Source organism: Symphalangus syndactylus, chromosome 1 (assembly GCF_028878055.3).
Source record: "Symphalangus syndactylus isolate Jambi chromosome 1, NHGRI_mSymSyn1-v2.1_pri, whole genome shotgun sequence".
NCBI lineage: Eukaryota > Metazoa > Chordata > Mammalia > Primates > Hylobatidae > Symphalangus > Symphalangus syndactylus.
This window is the reverse complement of record NC_072423.2, coordinates 6,827,302-6,846,069: the sequence shown is the minus strand read 5'-3', so window position 1 is coordinate 6,846,069 and position 18,768 is coordinate 6,827,302. Positions and strand designations below refer to the sequence as shown.

The 18,768-nt window shown below is 44.4% G+C and overlaps 1 protein-coding gene across 1 annotated transcript in view; it reads right to left on the bottom strand.

Annotated features, from left to right (window-relative positions):
- PARD6G (par-6 family cell polarity regulator gamma) overlaps positions 1–18,768 on the bottom strand; it is a 96,298-nt gene that overhangs the window by 39,154 nt on the left and 38,376 nt on the right. The window contains exon 2 of the mRNA XM_055295627.2: positions 4,371–4,593. Within this exon, the coding sequence (XP_055151602.1) occupies positions 4,371–4,593 (223 nt within the window). The remainder of the gene's footprint in view (positions 1–4,370; positions 4,594–18,768) is intronic.

Sequence of the window (18,768 nt, the reverse complement as noted above, 5' to 3'; positions counted from 1 at the left end):
GTGGCACATTACTTTTCTTATTCATGCATTAAACAACAGTATGTACCGTTGTTTTTAAATAATGATTACCGTAAATGATATTTAGGATATCGGAATGCAACTACCACAGGATATGAAAATATCTGTCATTTCTATTGGTAACAAAGTGACAGGCCCAGCTAGTCCCACTGGGCTGTGCTGTGTGCCTTCCCAGTGAGGACAGGGAGGCAGCTGAGGATGCCACACGCCTGTGCCCACCTGGGGCACTCACCAGGCTTGGAGCCCTCTCAGAGAAGCACAGGAAGTTTCCTATTGCCAGGGGAAGACAGGATGTTTTTTAAAGTTTTGAACAAATATGTTTATTAAAAAGTCAAAGCATTCACATATGGAGGATGGCTGAATTTTGGAAATAAAGGCTGGGGATAAACCCAGAAAACCTTATCCAGGGCCATGGCTCTGATCCAGGGGTCTGCGCCTCAGCCTGTCCGCCCTGATAAGGTGGACAGTCCTTTCTATTTTTAACAGTTTTATTCCGAAATAATCCACATAAACTTCACCCATTTAAGGTGTAGAATTCAACGGTTGTTGGTATTTATGCAAATCTCTAGTTCTAGAACATTTCCATCACCCCAGAAAGAAACCCCCTCCCTCCCAATTTTCCCTACCTCTCAGCCCCTGGCAACCATGAGTCCATGGATTTGCCCATTCTGGACTTTTCACATTACAGAGGATTCTTGTCACGTGTAGTAGTTTGTTCTCTAAAATTGACATGGTCACTGAATTACTGAGCACGGAACCACTGCTTCCGGGGGAATACAGTGTTAGGTTGAATTACTGAGCACGGAACCACTGCTTCCGGGGGAATACAGGGTTAGGTTCCTGTGAACCTCTGGTCACAACATTTTCATCAATACACAGTCCTTGAATAATGAGAATCAACTTCAAAAGTCATCATACAATATGGGAACTTTTATGTCCAGCTTCTCTCACTCTTCAGCATAAGGGTTCTGAGGTTCATCCATCTGTAGCATGTGTCAGCGCATCATTTTTTATGGCTCGATAATATTCCACTGCATGACTAGACACACGTGCATGTGCACATTTTTTATCCATTCATCAGCTGATGGACGCGTGGGTTGTTCTCACCTTATGGATATTGTGAATAATGTTGCTATGAACATTCGTGTACTTTTTGTGTGGGTGCATTTTTCCATGTGCTAGTATTTTGCTGAAGGGTTTTTACATCGACATTCATAAAGGAATGCTGTTCTGTAGTTTATCACTGTATCTTTGTATGGTTTGGAGGAAGAGATTATTTTAAGCGACAGATTAATTTTTCTTTTTTTTGAGATGGAGTTTCGCTCTGTCACCCAGGCTGGAGGGCAGTGGTGCAATCTTGGCTCACTGCAACCTCTGCCTCCTGGGTTCAAGCGATTCTCCTGCCTCAGCCTCACGAGTAGCTGGGACTACAGGCACGCGCCACTACACCTGGATAATTTATATATTTTTTAGTAGAGATAGGGTTTCACCATGTTGGCCAGGCTTGTCTCGAACTCCTGACCTCAAGTGATCCACCCACCTTGGCCTCCCAAAGTGCTGGGATTACAGGCGTGAGCCACCACGCCTGGCCGAGCAACAGATTAATTTTTTAAAACATAATTGTGGGTTTATTTCATCATGTATTAGGAGAATGCTGACTTTTCCTCTGTGATAGTAAATTCCCTCTTAAAATATATTTAAATAAAATACATCCGTGTACAGAAAGTTATTAAGTAAATGACAGAGTGGGTACGGCTGCAGTAGAATCTTGAAAATAGCATGACCGTGACTGACCCCTCAACACCCCTGCTGCAGTAAAAAGGCTGTAGGATTGAGTGTTGCCTCTCAGGGGCCTCAGCTCTGCCCCAAACGCAAACACACAGATTACTAAACATCAGCACAGAGTACTATGCAGGGAGGGTGCTTGACCATGCACCAGATACAACTGCCCCGACTGCCCCCTGGAATGTCGTCATCTTTACAGTCAAATCCACTGAGGACAGCGAGAGGCAGCTCTGATTTTCCCAAAGACAGGACCAAGGGGCCAGTGAAGGGCTTGTCATCAGCAGATTTTGCTATTGAGCTCTGACAACAACCCCAGAGGCAGGCACTGCCACCCGTGCCACAGATGAGGACAGCAGAGCTCTGCAGGACAAGGTGTGTGTTTGTGTCACAAAGCCAGGGAGAAGGTGGGGTCTGAGTTCAGGTGTCCCTAGCTCCACACCGTAACATGACAGAGAAAGGCAGGGGCTGCTGGCGACACACTCACGCTATAATCACGAGGTACTTGGAAGCTCTGAGCCAGCTAGTTACACTGGGCTACTACTCTGAGGGCAGAGGAAGAAGGAAAAATAAACGATGGAGACTGAACACAGGGCCCCAGCCAGCAGGCTGGAAAGAGGCAGAGTGTCCAAGCCGCTGCTGGAGGTTAGCACATTCCCACGGGCAACACACAAGCCCGTTTTCTGGCCCCACCCCGGCTTTGGTGCATCCCCAGTAGAGGGTGCCAAGACGCCTGGGGCCCACCTCCAAAGGGCACAGTGCCTTCTGCTGGCTTTCACCCCAGCTCCACAGTCAGCAGGACAAAAAGACTCGTTTCCTGCGCAATGGGCAACAAAGCCTGTGCACACATCTGCAGTTTACACCACGCCTTCTTCACACCATTGCTCACCCCACACCATGTGAGCAAATGCTGTGACCTGGGATGGCAGGGGCACAGCCAGGAACACACCCCCACCCTACGCTCCTGGTCGGATGGAGACAGACGGCAAACCAGCTCTGGGAGCAACGGACAGAGCACAGAGGAAGCCGAGTAAGAGGACAGAGGACGACAGGCAGAGGGGAACACGGGCTCATCAGATCAAGCAGCTGAGACCAGGCCTTCCTGAGAAGGCAGCCTGTGAACAGATACAGACACCCCGGCAATGTAAAGGGGTAGAGAGTTGCAGGGCAGGGGGCAGGGGGCACAGGCCTCCATTCTGGGACCAGCCAAGCAGCAGGTAGCCACTGCAGAGGGCAGCATACAGAGGACTGAGGTGTGGCAAGCTGGAGGCTGTGCAGAGCCATGCAGAGACAGCGAGGGTCCTTGCCCCCAGCAACCCCGAGGGACTGATGCGGAAGCTGAAGCTCAGCCCGTCCCCCAGGCCACTGTGAGGAAGTGACAGCTGTGTTGACTTCTCAGCACCATCAGCAGGATACCCAGGCCCAGTTAGAACTGCAGATGCAGAGTGTTCTGATCTTGTGCCAGAGAATCTGTCTGAAGTGAGTCTCCCGCCGTTCCCTTCATCACCACAAATGGGAATAACAGCCATAGCTAGTATTTACAGAGCAGAGACGAGGAGCTGGCGGCATGCTGCCCACATCACCCTCACAGAAACTGGATGGGGGCTGCTACGAGGACCCTTGTTTTGCAAAGCAGGACACTGGGGTGAAGGAGGCGGAGGGCCTCGTCTGAGAACTCGCCCAGCTTGCCTCCCGCCCAGCACCCTGCTGCTGCTTCCTCTTGTCTCAGCTCAGGCTTCCTCCGGGAAACCTCTCCTAGCTGTCCCAGAGACTCTGGCAGCACATCCATGAGGGCAGACAGCGCACACTGCAGCCTCACTTTGCAAGTGTCACCACCGGCTGCTTGGTTCCCTGAGGAGGTCAGTGTTCACCACGTGCACTGCGGGGCCGCCCGAAGAAGGAGAGGCATTCAGGTATAAAAATGCCATTTTCCCAATATCAAGCCTCACCTGCAGATGCTTCTTTCTTTCAGCATATTATTTTGAAACAACAAGGTTCTCCAAAGCTTGGAGATGGAAAAGAAATCTAAATGCAGTTCAGAGACATGAGCAGTATGAGGTCCCACAATAAGTCAGCAGCAGGGCACCCCTTCCCTTTCAGCCATTAACCTATGTTAGTAATTTATTTTAACATAAAATGATATTATTAGTTATGGTGAAACTGGGCCTCAGAGCTAAAAGTTAACCAAAGTTATCATCTAAAGCTAACATGTTCCCTACTCCTAACGAGATAAAGGAAAGCACGCACCAGTAACCCCAGGTTTCATTCTGAGGCCACTGATTCAAGTCTCCTTATCACTGAGTTATTTCGCTTCTAGTTAAACGACTGGAAGTATCAATATTATTCTTTCTTCAGTATTTAAAAGTCAGAAGTCAATACCATTTAAAGTAGAAAACACAGTTTAGTATTTTGTCTATTAATGTTGATCAAACAATTTTTAATTTCTTTTATCTCCTACTACAGGTTAGAAAACAGAACCACACAGTCCTGTAATGACAGAAAAAATTGAAAACTATATTTTAAAAATGGTTGCTCAGCAAGACCAACCAGCCACTCAACCACTTCAGTACCTCGTTTCTGGATGAAGACCCTGAGCAGGGGGTTTGCACTGGAAACCGCCTTGCAGAAGTTGTCATCATTGTTGATGGGCAGCAGGTCTCCGTGCACATCTGCATAGCCAATGGTTACATCACTGTTGGAGATATGGTGGGTGTGCACAACCAGCTTGTAGAAATCTTCAAACTTCCCAGGCTTATGACGGTCCAGAGAAAACCTTCGGAATTCTGCCCCAAACTACAATGCAAGAGACAGGGGTGGGGGGGGGGCATTAATAAACACCAGAGAAATATCCAGAAATAAGGTGTGGTTAGGGTACTTAACAAACAAGTATTTATATTCCACGTTTTCTTTCATCAATCGTCCACTGATAGACACGTAAGTTCATTTCATCTTTGCTATTATGAATGGTGCTGGAATGAAGCTACAAATGCTTTTAATACGATTTCTCTTCCTCTGGGTAGAAACACAATAGTAAGACTGCTGGATTCAATGGTAACTCTATTTTCAGTTCTCTGAGATATCTCATACTGTTTTCTACAGAGGCTGATGAATTTAAAATGCTGTATTTAAAAAATAAAAAGACAAGTATTTATTAATTCTCCACAAGGGCGTGGGGAGATAGTGACAAACAGCTCAGTTCTCACAGAGCTCACAGTGACTAAACAAGAAATTATAACACAGGAAGGGGGACCCTAAACAATTAAAAGCAGTAGTGACTCAGGCAGCAGCTCTCTCGTCCACACTGACCCAGGACAACTCTCTCATTCACACTGACCCAGGACAACTCTCTCGTCCACACTGACCCAGGACAACTCTCTCATTCACACTGACCCCCAGGACAACTCTCTCGTCCACACTGACCCAGGACGGCTCTCTCGTCCACACTGACCGAGGACGGCTCTCCCGTCCACACTGACCCAGGACGGCTCTCCCGTCCACACTGACCGAGGACAACTCTCTCGTCCACACTGACCCAGGACAACTCTCTCGTCCACACTGACCCAGGACGGCTCTCTCATCCACACTGACCCAGGACAACTCTCTCGTCCACACTGACCCAGGACAACTCTCTCATTCACACTGACCCCCAGGACAATTCTCTCGTCCACACTGACCCAGGACAACTCTCTCGTCCACACTGACCCAGGACAGCTCTCTCGTCCACACTGACCCAGGACAGCTCTCTCGTCCACACTGACCCAGGACAGCTCTCTCGTCCACACTGACCCAGGACAGCTCTCTCGTCCACACTGACCCAGGACAGCTCTCTCGTCCACACTGACCCAGGACAGCTCTCTCGTCCACACTGACCCAGGACAGCTCTCTCGTCCACACTGACCCAGGACGGCTCTCTCGTCCACACTGACCCAGGACAACTCTCTCATTCACACTGACCCAGGACAGCTCTCTCGTCCACACTGACCCCCAGGACAATTCTCTCGTCCACACTGACCCAGGACAACTCTCTCGTCCACACTGACCCAGGACAACTCTCTCGTCCACACTGACCCAGGACAACTCTCTCGTCCACACTGACCCAGGACAGCTCTCTCGTCCACACTGACCGAGGACAACTCTCTCATTCACACTGACCCAGGACGGCTCTCTCGTCCACACTGACCCAGGACAACTCTCTCATCCACACTGACCCAGGACGGCTCTCTCGTCCACACTGACCCAGGACAACTCTCTCATCCACACTGACCCAGGACGGCTCTCTCGTCCACACTGACCCAGGACAACTCTCTCATCCACACTGACCCAGGACAGCTCTCTCGTCCACACTGACCCCCAGGACAACTCTCTCATCCACACTGACCGAGGGACAGCTCAGTCATCAACACAGATGACTATCCTGAGAACAGGATAGGACAGGCTGCGTAGCTCAAGTTGCAGGAAAAAGCAACGTCAAAATTAATGTAAATTTTTTGGGTGGCATGAAAGGAGAATCCTTCCTTAGCAAGGTCCCTTGCCTCATCTGTGGTTGCTGAAGAGCATCTGCACAGCTCGGGGCAGGGCTTAGGAAACTCAGAGGCAGGAGAGGACGCAAGGCGGGATGAAACCTCAGGATTGTTTCCAAAGGCAAAAGACCATTAAGACCTCACGGGTCTTAACTTTAAGTTAGGAAGTGTCTTCATTTGATTTGTATTTTAGTAATGGTTACATTTCAAAAGGATCAGAAGTAGAGGTGAAACTGCAAGAATAAAGGAACCTGGTTAAAATCATACAAGTCCACGGGAGACAGGATGATGGTCTGGTCTCTTTCCTAAAGACGGCATGTACACCCCCTCAGGAGCTGTCATTTGGTGGTCCAGGTTTGGGAAACATCTAGGGACTAACCTCTTTTCCAGCAGACCCTAACCCTGGCTCAGATGCCCATGAGCTGCCCGCAGAGCTCCAGGATACCCTACAAGAGAGGACCCCAGGGGACACGAGGTTAGGGTCATGCGCCCAAGGGTGCCGGCTCCTGTCATTCCTCACTTGGCAATTAGGGACCTTTATTCATCAGGTGGTACATATACAGTTGAAAACTAATTATATTGGTTCCAAAATATACACAAATAAAGTAATGTTTATGGAAAACCAGTCATTATATCATCTAGACATTGTATGAATGAGTCAGGGAAAATCATCTAAGATCAGACGTGTTTGCACCAGGATCACCTGGAGGCCCCCCAGAGTTCTGGATTTGACTGTGCTGAGGTACAGCCTAAGAATCTGCATTTTTAACAAGTTCCTTAAAGAGCTGATGCTATTGATCTGGGGACCACACACAGAGAACCACTGGTTTTATGGGAATCAGCCACTGGACCTTAACCTCCACAGATTCTTTGTGAAACTGAACTGCTCAAGAACAAACCTCTTTTTCTACCTCCCTTTCAAAAAGCACTTCCCCCAGTTACCAAAAGCAAAACAAACCTCTCACCCATCGTGCACTGCCCTCAGCAATTAAAAAAAAAAAATCTCCAGGGCTTACAACAATGGGACAATTCAAAATACTGGCTTGGGGCAGGCATGGCGGCTCTCGCCTGTAATCCCAGCAGTTTGGGAGGCCAAGGCGGGCAGATTACTTGAAGTCAGGAGTTCAAGACCAGCCTGGCCAACATGGTGAAACCCCATCTCTACTAAAAACACACAAAAATGAGCCAGGCGTGGTGGCACACACCAGTAATCCCAGCATCTCAGGAGTCTGAGGCAGGAGAATTGCTTGAACCTGGGAGGCGGAGGTTGCAGTGAGCCAAGATCATGCCACCGCACTCCAGCCTGGGCAAAAGAGTGAGATTCAGTCTCAATAATAATAATAATAATGGTTCGGCAAAAGCCACTTTCAATGACTAATCAAAGCCCCTCTAACCTACTGTCTACGTACTCAGTAAGGGAAGAAGTGTGACCCCAGAACTTGGTATCTGGACAGTTACATGCTCTGAACACGGCTGCACCCTGAAAGGGGCAGAGGAAAGGGCTCCCCTCTATCTCCTGCTATTGTCAGAAGTGCAGAGCAGAGCAAACCCTTGAAATCCCTCCCCATTATTCAAAGGGAAACGTTCACCCAAGGATGACGCTGGCACAGCCTGTAGGCGATGCAGATTCTTTCACACACAGGGGCTCCAAAACTTTAAGACACACATGTAAAGCCAACAACCTAAGTTTTATGCAGTATCTTTCAGATCACAAAGCATTTATTTCACTGAATCAATCCTTGTCTTTCCCATCTCACATAGCTCATATACACTCACACGGTTTACATCTGTGCCCCCACCCAGATCTCATGTTGAATTGTAATCCCCAGTGTTGGAGGAGGGGCCTGGTGGGAGGTGACTGGATCACGAGGGCGGAGCTCTTATGAATGGTCAGGCACCAGCGCCAGGTGCTGTTCGTGTTGGTGAGTGAGTGAGTGATCACGAGATCTGGTTGTTTTAAAAGTGTGTAGCACCTTCCCCCTCTTTTAGTCCTGCTCCTGCCATGTAGGATGCCTACTCCCATCTTGCCTTCTGCCATGAGTAAAAGCTCCCTGAGGCCTTCCCAGGAACAGATTGCCACTATGCTTCCTGTGCAGCCTGTGGAACTGTGAGCCAATTAAGTCTCTTTTCTTTATAAATTACCCAATCTCAAGCATGTCTTTATAGCAATGCAAGAAGGACTAATACAGAAAATTGGTAGCAAGGAGTCAGGCATTGCTATAAAGATACTCGAATATGTGGAAGTGGGTAAACAGGCAGAGGTTGGAAGAGTGTGGAGGGCTCAGAAGACAGGGAGATGAGGGAAAATCTGGAACTCCCTAGAGATTGTTGAATGGTTGTGACCAAAATGCTGATAGTGATATGGACAATGAAGTCCAGGTTGAGGAGGTCTCAGATGGAAATGAGGAACTTATTGGGAACTAGAGTAAAGGTCACTGTGATGGTTAATAATGAGTGTCAACTTGATTGGATTGAGGGATACAAAGTATTAATCCCGGATGTGTCTTGGTGGGTGTTGCCAAAAGAGATTAACATTTGAGTTAGTGGGCTGGGGAAGGCAGATCCATCCTTAATCTGGTGGATACAATCCAATCAGCTTCCAGCGAATATAAAGCAGGAAGAAAGGGCAGGGTGCGGTGGCTCACGCCTGTAATCCCAGCACTTTGGGAGGCCGAGACGGGCGGATCACGAGGTCAGGAGATTGAGACCATCCTGGCTAACACGGTGAAACCCCATCTCTACTAAAAATATGAAAAAATTAGCCAGGCGTGGTGGCGGGCGCCTGTAGTCCCAGCTACTCGGGAGGCTGAGGCAGGAGAATGGCGTGAACCCAGGAGTCAGAGCTTGCAATGAGTCGAGATCGCACCATTGTACTCCAGCCTGGGAGCAAGACTCTGCCTCAAAAAAAAAAAATAAAAAATAAAAAATAAAAAGTAAATGGTAGGAAGAAAAACCTGAAAAGGAGAGATAGGCCTAGCCTCCCTGCCTACATCTTTCTCCCGTGCTGGATGCTTCCTGCCCTACAACATCACACTCCAAGTTCTTCCGTTTTGGGACTTGGACTGGCTCTCCTTGCTCCCCTCAGGTGGCAGAAAGCCTATTGTTGGACCTTGTGATCAAGAAAGTTAACACTTAATAAACTCTCCTATGTATATATAAACTCCTGTATATATATATGAGAGTTTATATATATATTTATATAAATATATAAAATTTATATTTTATATATAATTTATATTTATATATTTAATATAGTTTTATATAATTATGTGAAATATATTTTATATAAAAAGATATTTATATATATATCTCCTATTAGTTCTGTCACTCTAAGAGAACCCTAATACTAATACAGTCACTTTTGCTATGCTTTAGCAAAGATCCTGGCTGCATTTTGTGCCTCTGCTTTAAGGGATCTGTGGAACTCTGAAGTTGAGAGTGTGTATCTGGTGGAAGAAATTTCTAAACGGGAAAGCATTCAAGATGTGGCCTGGCTGTTTCTAACAACTTATGCTCATATGCGTGAGCCAAGAAATAACCCAAAGCGGGAACTTATGCTTAAAAAGGAAGCAGAGCATAAAAGTTCAGAAAATTTGCAGCCTGGCCACGTGGTAGAAAAGAAAAGACCATTTTCAGGGGAGGAATTCAAGCAGGCTGCAGAAATTTCCATAACTAAAAGGAAGGCAAATGCTGATAGGTAAGACAATGGGAAGATGACCTCAAAGGCATTTCAGAGACCACGATGGCAGCCCCTCCCAACACAGGCCCAGAGGCTTAGGAGGGCTGAATGGCTTTCTTGGGCTGACCCAGGGCCCCACTGCCCTGTGCAGCCTTGGGACATTGCTCCCTGCATCCTGGCCTATGGCTCAAAGGGGCCCAGGTACAGAGGGACACTGCTTCAGGGGGCACAAGCCATAAACCTTGGCAGCTTCCACATGGTGTTAAGCCTGCGGGTGTAAAAAATGCAAGATTTGAGGCTTGGAAGCCTCTGCCTACATTTCAGGGAATGTATGGAAACACCTGGATGCCCAAGCAGAATGCTGCAGGGGCAGAGCCCTCATGGAGAACCTCTACTAGGGCAGTGTGAAGAGGAAATGTGGGGTTGGAGCCCCCCTACAGAGTCCCCAATGGGGCACTGAGCGGTGGGACTGTGAGAAGAGGACCACATCCTCCAGATCCCAGAATGGTAGATCCACTGACAGTTTGCACCACGTGCCTGAAAGAGCCACAGGCACTCAACACCAGCCCTTGAGTGCAGCCAAGCGGGCTGAACCCTGCAAAGCCACAGGGGCAGAGCTGCCCAAGGCCTTGGGAGCCCATCCTGCAAACCAGTGTGCCCTGGATGTGGGGCATGGAATCAAAGGAGATTATTTTGGAGCTTTAAGATTTAATGACTGCCCTATTGGGTTTTGGACTTGCATGGGGCCTCTAGCCCCTTCCTTTTGGCTAATTTCTCCATTTTGGGACAGGAGCACTTACCCAAGGCCTGTGCCCCCATCATATCTTGGAAGTAACTAACTGTTTTTGTATTTTACAGGCTTATAGGTGGAAGGGACTAGCCTTGTCTCAGATGAAACTTTGGACTTTTGAGATAATGCTGGAATGAGTTAAGACTCTGGGGGACAGTGGGGAAGGCATGACTGTATGTTGAAATGTGAGAAGCACATGGGATTTGTGAGTGGCCAGGGACAGAATGATATGCTTTGGATCTGTGTCCCCATCCAAATCTCATGTCAAGTTGTAATCCCCAGTGTTGGAGGAGGGGCCCAGTAGGAGGTGATTGTTGGATCATGGGGGCAGAGTTCTCATGAATGGTTTAGCACCATCCCCTCAGTGCTGTTCTTGTGATAATGAGTGAGTTCTTATGAGATCTGTTCATTTAAAAGTGTAGGGCACCTCCCCCCACTTTTGGTCCTGTCCTGCCATGTAAGACTCCTTCCCCTTCTGCTATGATTTTAAGTTTCCTGAGGCCTCCCCAGAAGCAGATGCTGCCATGCTTCCTGTACAGCCTGTGGAACCATGAGCCAATTAAACCTCTTTTCTTTATAAACTACCCTGTCTCCAGTATTTCTTTACAGCTATGTGAGAATGGACTAATACATATACCAACTTTCAAAGCAATTTCCTTTTATCACTATATGGCTTTCATTTAACTAAATACATAAGACAATTTAATCACGTCTAATGCAACTAGTAAGAGTGTTTTTTGAATTTTATATGTAATTCTCACTTCAGTATCCCCACAAGGGGATACAGCTCACTTTCACCTCAGGAACGCCAGGCCTCCCTGAAACAGCATAGGCTAAATGTTAGTTCTACAATGTTTCAGTCTTAACTTTATTTAGCAACTAACCTAAAACACATCTCAATTTCCCAGTACGTTCAATAATTTTCTCAAAATATGTCTTAGCATGTTAACTTGAAATGAAAAATAAATTCAGACTGTTTCCTGAGAGAAAACAAGGCTGATTTGTGTTTAATGATGAGGCTGACTTTGCCAACCCAGCTATATGGTAAACATGCTTCATACGTTGAATGAACTCCAAAGTTTTGACAAAAAGAGATGTGAAATGTGACACGATAAAAGCATTTTATTTAAAAATCATATTGGTATTGGGTACTAAATATTTTTATTTCCCCATCATATCTAAACAAGAGTCCTCTAAATGAAGGAATTAGCAGGTGTAATTCATTGTCATATACTTCTTGGTAAAGTCCTTTCAGTATACTTACCAGAAACTGAAACGGTGAATGGCTCTAATGACCAGGCAATAAACCTTGCAAGTCAAGTAGTTTCCAATTACTTGCTTTCGACAAAACATAAAGTTGTCCTAACTGAACTGTCAGCTAATTATCAAAATACTTTTGAGAGACCACCCTATTATTTTGGTCACACAACCTGTTGAGAGTTCAAAGAACTGAGCTGTGCTTAAGGGCCTTCACTCCCATCTACCTGAGTGTGCAAATGAAGCTTCACAGTGTTGACTCCCAACAATAAAAACTGCAAAACAATTGGTGCCAGCCTGCCTCATTTAGCAATAAATACTTAACAGTAAATGAAAGATTTTTCAAATGTTTACTTTGGATGGCTAGTGATTATCAAATTGCACAACTATGTTCCAATCACCATTTGATAATACTTGCCAATAACTCAATCTAGAAATTTACTATAAAAATCTATTTCATTTATAATTGTGGTAAAACACACATAAAATTTACCGTCTTAGCCCTTTTTAAGTGTACAGTTCAGGAGTGTACATTCACACTGTTATGCATCCACTCTCTAATTGCTTTTCGTCTTGCAAGCTAGAACTCTACACTAGTAAACAACTTAAAAATATTTTTAACAAATAGAGCCCCAGGAACACAAGAGAAAAATATTTGAACTTCAATTTATATACATATTTTTTGTTGCAGAGAAGAGTTACAGGGTAATGAAGCATAAGTTATTAGAATAAAATATTAGGACAAAAATCTCTTGAGGGAGTAATGGGAAGAAGAAATCAAAGAGAAAAAGAAACCATGTAAAATTTCTGATTAGAAAAGAGCTCTTCAGAGTCAGACAAGTGGCAAAAATAAGAGTCTGTTTATCCTATTTTAAAATGCATGATAGTAGTATCAAATCACTACAGCATTTAGATTTCATTGGCTGTATTTAGAAGATCATGCACCAAAAGCTTTATTTTTAAATGGAATATTTACAGCATGCTGTAAACTATATCCTTTGCAAACTATTTATATTTACTAAAAAAAATTCAGATGCCAACTTAAAAATATATCATCCCCTTTTATAGTGGTAGTTTTTCAAAATTCTTTTAGGCTTCATGTGACATTTGAAGACGGCTACATTAGAGTTCAGGTATCACTATGAAAATGCCTAAACCACCATTAAAGGTTAGCAAGAGACTTGGCACTCCCTAATATTTTCACTGTTTTTCATGTGGGTGTTTGTTCGTATAGCAGGGCTTACAACAGGACGGCTGCTTCAACGTCTGCTGGGCTTCGTTCATTCACCTACTATCCCACACATAAAATGCCTGAAAGGGAGCCATCCTATCCTGGGAGTCGTCTCCTCACTCCAAACCAGTGACCAATTTCAATGAAAGATCAATACTCAAGCCAGGCATGGTGGTATACAGCTACTTGGAGGCTGAGGCAGGAGGATCACTTGAGCCCAGGAGTTCTAGGTCAGCCTGGGCAACATAGCAAGGCCTTGTTTCTGTTAAAAAAAGAAAATCAAATTTCCTAAAAAAGATTGCATTGCTGTGCCTGGCCTAGGTTAGTAGCAAGTTAATAGATAACCCCATCAAAAAGTCCACATTGGCCAGGTGCGATGGCTGATGCCTGTAATCTCAGCAATTTGGGAGGCCAAGGCAGGCGGATCACTTAAGGTCAGGAGTCCGAGACCAGTCTGGCCAACATAGTGAAACCCCGTCTCTACTAAAAATACAGAAAAACTTAGGCAGGCGTGGTGGCACATGCTTGTAGTCCCAGCTACTTGGGAGGGTGCTCCAGGAGAACTGCTTGAACATAGGAGGCAGAGGTTGCAGTGAGCCAAGATTGCACCACCGCACTCCAGCTTGGGTGACAGAGTGAGACTCCATCTCAAAAAAAGAAAACAAACAAACAAACAAGAAAACACCACCTTTCCCTCACCAGTACCCTGACACTATGAGCTGTATCATTTCCCCTTAAAAGGACCCATGGTTCCAAGGCAAAATGGCTAATTCCAGGTATATGGCAAGAAATGTATGTAAGCCTATGAATCCCATGTTTATTTTTAAAGACTAAGATTATTTGTTATTGGGAAATACACAGGTGTGCAAATTCTTATTCTTCAATGCTCCTAGCTAAATGAACCCTCATTCATTATTTAGATAATGATTATTCTATTTTGTAGTTGACCCCAACTATTATTCCTACAATAGGATAGTAAAAAATGGGGTCAGGGGAGATTTCATCTTTTAAAATTATTAAAAATTATCTCAAATACAAAATACCAAGATCAATAAGCAAAAGTGTATCAGCATCTGGCTAGGTGTGGTGGCTCACACCTGTAATCCCAGGACTTTGGGAGGCCAAGGCAGGTGGATCGTTTGAGTCTAGGAGTTCGATACCAGCCTGGGCAACATGGGAAAACCATGTCTCTACAAAAAAATACAAAAATTAGCCAGGCATGGTGGCACACGCCTGTAGTCCCAATTACTTGGGAGGCAGAGGCAGGAGGATCGTTTGAACCTGGGATGTGGGGGCTGCAGTGAACTGAGACTGCACCATTGCACTCTAGCCTAGATGACAGAGTAAGACCCTGTCTCAAAAAATACGAAGTGTATCAAAAGCTTCTAAATGCAAATCATTTTTATTTTCTTTAAAATGTATTCAATGATAACATAATTATACTATAAATAGAAAATAAGAAATGTCCATCTATCCACCTATATCATATCAATCTCTCTCTATTAATCATATCTATCTATTCCCCCAACTCTCTCTAACTTCGTATCATAATTTTGACCCTTTTCCTTCCAGAAGAAGGGATAGAGCTTGAGAAGTGCTTGTTGAATGAATAATACCTTGGAGCCAGTTGCGATAAAAGCAATGTTCCATACAGCTCTTGGTCAATAAACAAGGAGACAAAAAGATAATGGAAACTGAAGACAGCTAGGAGCCTGGAAAGCATGACAGAAAAGACGACAGGACAGTGCTATTTTAAGTTAATCTCCAAGCACTTCCAGAATGGAAGAGTAGGACCTGCAAAACTCTGCTTATCCATTAAAGAAAGAATACTGGGAAAAATTATCAAAACCAACTTTCAGAGAACCGTGGAAATTAATCAATGGCTTGCAACAATGCAAGGAGTGTTTATTCTAGAAAAGCAGCTGAATCTCAGTAAGAGCAGCAAGCTTTGTGGTGCTTTCACTTCCTATCCACCTCTCCTCAACTGTGAAATCCAGCAGCCTCACAGCCTGGGAGGGAGCAGAACCAGTCTGGAAGTTCCCCAAAGCCCACACTCAGGACTGTCATGGTCAGACCTGTCTTGCAGCTCCAGGAAAAGCCCTACTCATAGGATCAAGTTCAGTGGGAAAAGCTTTGTCCCCTGGGCATTTGTTGAAAACAATCAGCATCAGCTGTTTAACAGTTAAAGATAATATGACCAAAGTTTTAAAAAAAAGTTTTTTTCATGGGCCAAGTTTATTTTGTTAGTAAGACTAAAATAGGTTATCTACAAAGGGAACGACTAATTACAAACAAATAACTATTGCATACTCCCTGCCAATTTTACATCTCTTGCCAGATACAAAGCATTTACTTTAATGAACTTACAATGAGTTACTTGCCTAAAACCATGGAAAGTGGGGATATTTTCAAAGCAGCTGCTTATGTGATATGATTGACAAAACCTCCCCACCCCCCATCCCCAAACACACGTTATTAGTCATTCCTTTGAGTCAATACATTGAAGGCCTCTGTTAAAATATTATCTGCTAACAGACAAATGAAACTATTCACATTTAGTTCAAACTAGTTGATTTTCTTAGTCACTTAGTAAAAGGTCCTTTGTGAAAGAGACCCAGTAGCAGTTTTCTTCTTTTTTTTTGAAAAGCCATCTGTATTTTTAGGTTTATTTTTAAGTGAAAATTTTACAACATGCTGGAAATTAGATCCTCTGCAGCTATTTATGTTTCTTACGATAAAAATTAGATGCCAATTAAAAAATATATCATCTCCTTTACACTTGTTCTTAAAATTCTTTTAGAGGATATGGGATACTTGAAGATTGCTGCACTATGGTATAGAGATCACCGTGAAAGTGCCTGAGGAATGGTTACCATTGGGGCAAACAAGAATTGGACACATTTAAAAGACAATGCTGGGACGCATACCCATTAGGATGGCTACTATCGAAAAACCAAAACAGTAAGTGTTGACAAAGATGTGGAGAAACTGGAATCCTTGTGCACTACTGGTGATAATGTAAAGCAGTGCAGCTGCTATGAAAAACAATACGGCAGTTCCTTAAAAACATTACAAATAGAATTACCACATGATCCAGCATTCTACCTCTGGGTATAAAACTAAAATAACTGAAGGCGGAATCTGGTAGAGATATTTGTATATCCATGTCCATAGCAGCATCATTCACAATAGCTAGAATGTAAAAACCTAAGTGTCCATCAATGGATGAATAGGCAAAATGTGACATATACATATAAAGGAATATTATTCCATCTTCAAAAGGAAGGAAATTCTGATGTGCTACAACATGGATGAACCTTGAGGACATTATGCTGAGTAAAATAAGCTGGTCACAGAAGGACAAATACTGTATGATTCCACTTATATGAGGTAAATACTCAAAATTTTATCACAGAGACAGAAAGTAGTATGGTGGGTGCCAGGGGCTTGAGGGAGGAGGAATGAGGAATTTGAATGCAGAGTTTGAGTTTTGCAAGATGAAAAGAGTTCTGCAAATAGGTGATGGCTGCATAACAATATGAATATACAGCAGGTCCTCAAATAATGTTTCATTCAATGTTATTTCACTACAATACTGATAAAAAAAATCGATTCCCAGCCAGGGCCACTGTCTGTGTGGAGTCTGCATGTTCTCCTCACATTTACGTATTCTGCAGTTACTCTAGTTTCCTCCCACATCCCAAAGATGTGCACATTAGGTTAATTGATGAGTCTAAATTGTCCAAGTCCTTGTGGGTGTGTATGTGAGTGTAACCGGTGATGGAATGGTGTCCTGTCCATGGTTGGTTCCTGCCTCGTTTCCTGAGCTGCTGGGATAGGCCGTAGTCACTCATAATCATGAACTGGAATAAACAGGTTGGAAAATGAGTGAATGAATAAATACAAATTATTGTAAAATAAAAATCTGTAATCACACAAATATGTGGCAAGAAATGACTGTGATAAATGCTGCAGTATGAAAGTGCTGGCCATATTTGTTATTGTTTGCTTTTGAACTGCATGGTGGTGGGAGGTGCTCATTACAATTTTCACTTTGCAAACAGTTATTCCTTGATTTAATCCAACACCACTACAACCGCTGTCAATCACTGATTCACCAAAAATTGGGTAAATAATTATCTTGTTCTGGCTGGGAGTGGTGGCTCAAGCCTGTAATCCTAGCACTTTGGGAGGCCAAGGTGGGCGGATGATGAGGTGGGGAGATCAAGACCAGCCTGACCAACATGGTGAAACCCTGTCTCTACTAAAAAATACAAAAATTAGCTGGGTGTGGTGGCACACGCCTGTAATCCCAGCTACTCAGGAGGCTGAGGCAGGAGAATCACTTGAACCTGGGAGGCAGAGGTCACAGTGAGCCGAGATTGCGCCACTGCACTCCAGCCTGGGCAACAGAACCAGACTCCATCTCAAAAAAAAAAAAAAATTATCTTGTTTTTATCAATCTTTCTTAAACGTATAGCTCACATTTATTTCAAATGTTTAATATAATAAATATTTGGGGTCTTTATTTAGAAGTTTGGTGATGTTTCTGTGATGAGAAATATATTGCAGGAACTTAACTCTTGTTTATATCATTCAGCCCATGGTAAATTGGTTTTATTACCAGTGGTTTTGCTTAAAGTCACAGTTTCCAAGAACCTATCGAAGATAAGTGAGGACTTACTGGACTTAATGCTACTGAACTGTACACATAAAAATGGTTAAGATGATGAATTTTACATGTATTTTACCACAATTTTTAAAAACGAAGAAAAGAAATCCTGGGGAGTGAGCTGTTCGAAGAAGGCTTTGAAATGCTCTGATATATTCCAGAGATCTAGACAGCTACACAGGGGCAGGGCTTTGTGCATGGCCATGAAAGACCTGAGGCACCTGTGATCTATTACATCTGACTCTGGGGTTCTGTGCAATCAGAAAGTGAAGGCTAAAGCAGACTTGGACTACCAGAGTGTTGAAGCTGTGTCCCAACACATATAGAGCCACTCTACAAAGGCTGGGAGACTTATAGGTTCAAGGCATTTAAGGAAATCTCTATCTAATACATTAGCTGACCACTCAGCACACTAAGCAAAGATTAAAAGTCACACATGACAAAGAATACAGACTTCATAGAATTAGTCCAGGAAAGTCACTAAAAAATCCAACAGCAGCAACAACAAAACCCTTGAGAAGGAAGGGTCCTATTCCTTAAAATGTTCAGTTTTGGCTGGGTGCAGTGGCTCACGCCTGTAATCCCAGCACTTTGGGAGGCCGAGGAGGGCAGATCATGAGGTCAGGAGATCAAGACCATCCTGGCTAACACGGTGAAACCCTGCCTCTACTAAAAATACAAAAAATTAACCAGGCATGGTGGCGGGTGTCTGTAGTCCCAGCTACTCGGGAGGCTGAGGCAGGAGAATGGCATGAATCTGGAAGGCAGAGCTTGCAATGAGCCGAGATCGCACCACTGCACTCCAAGAGCAAGACTCCA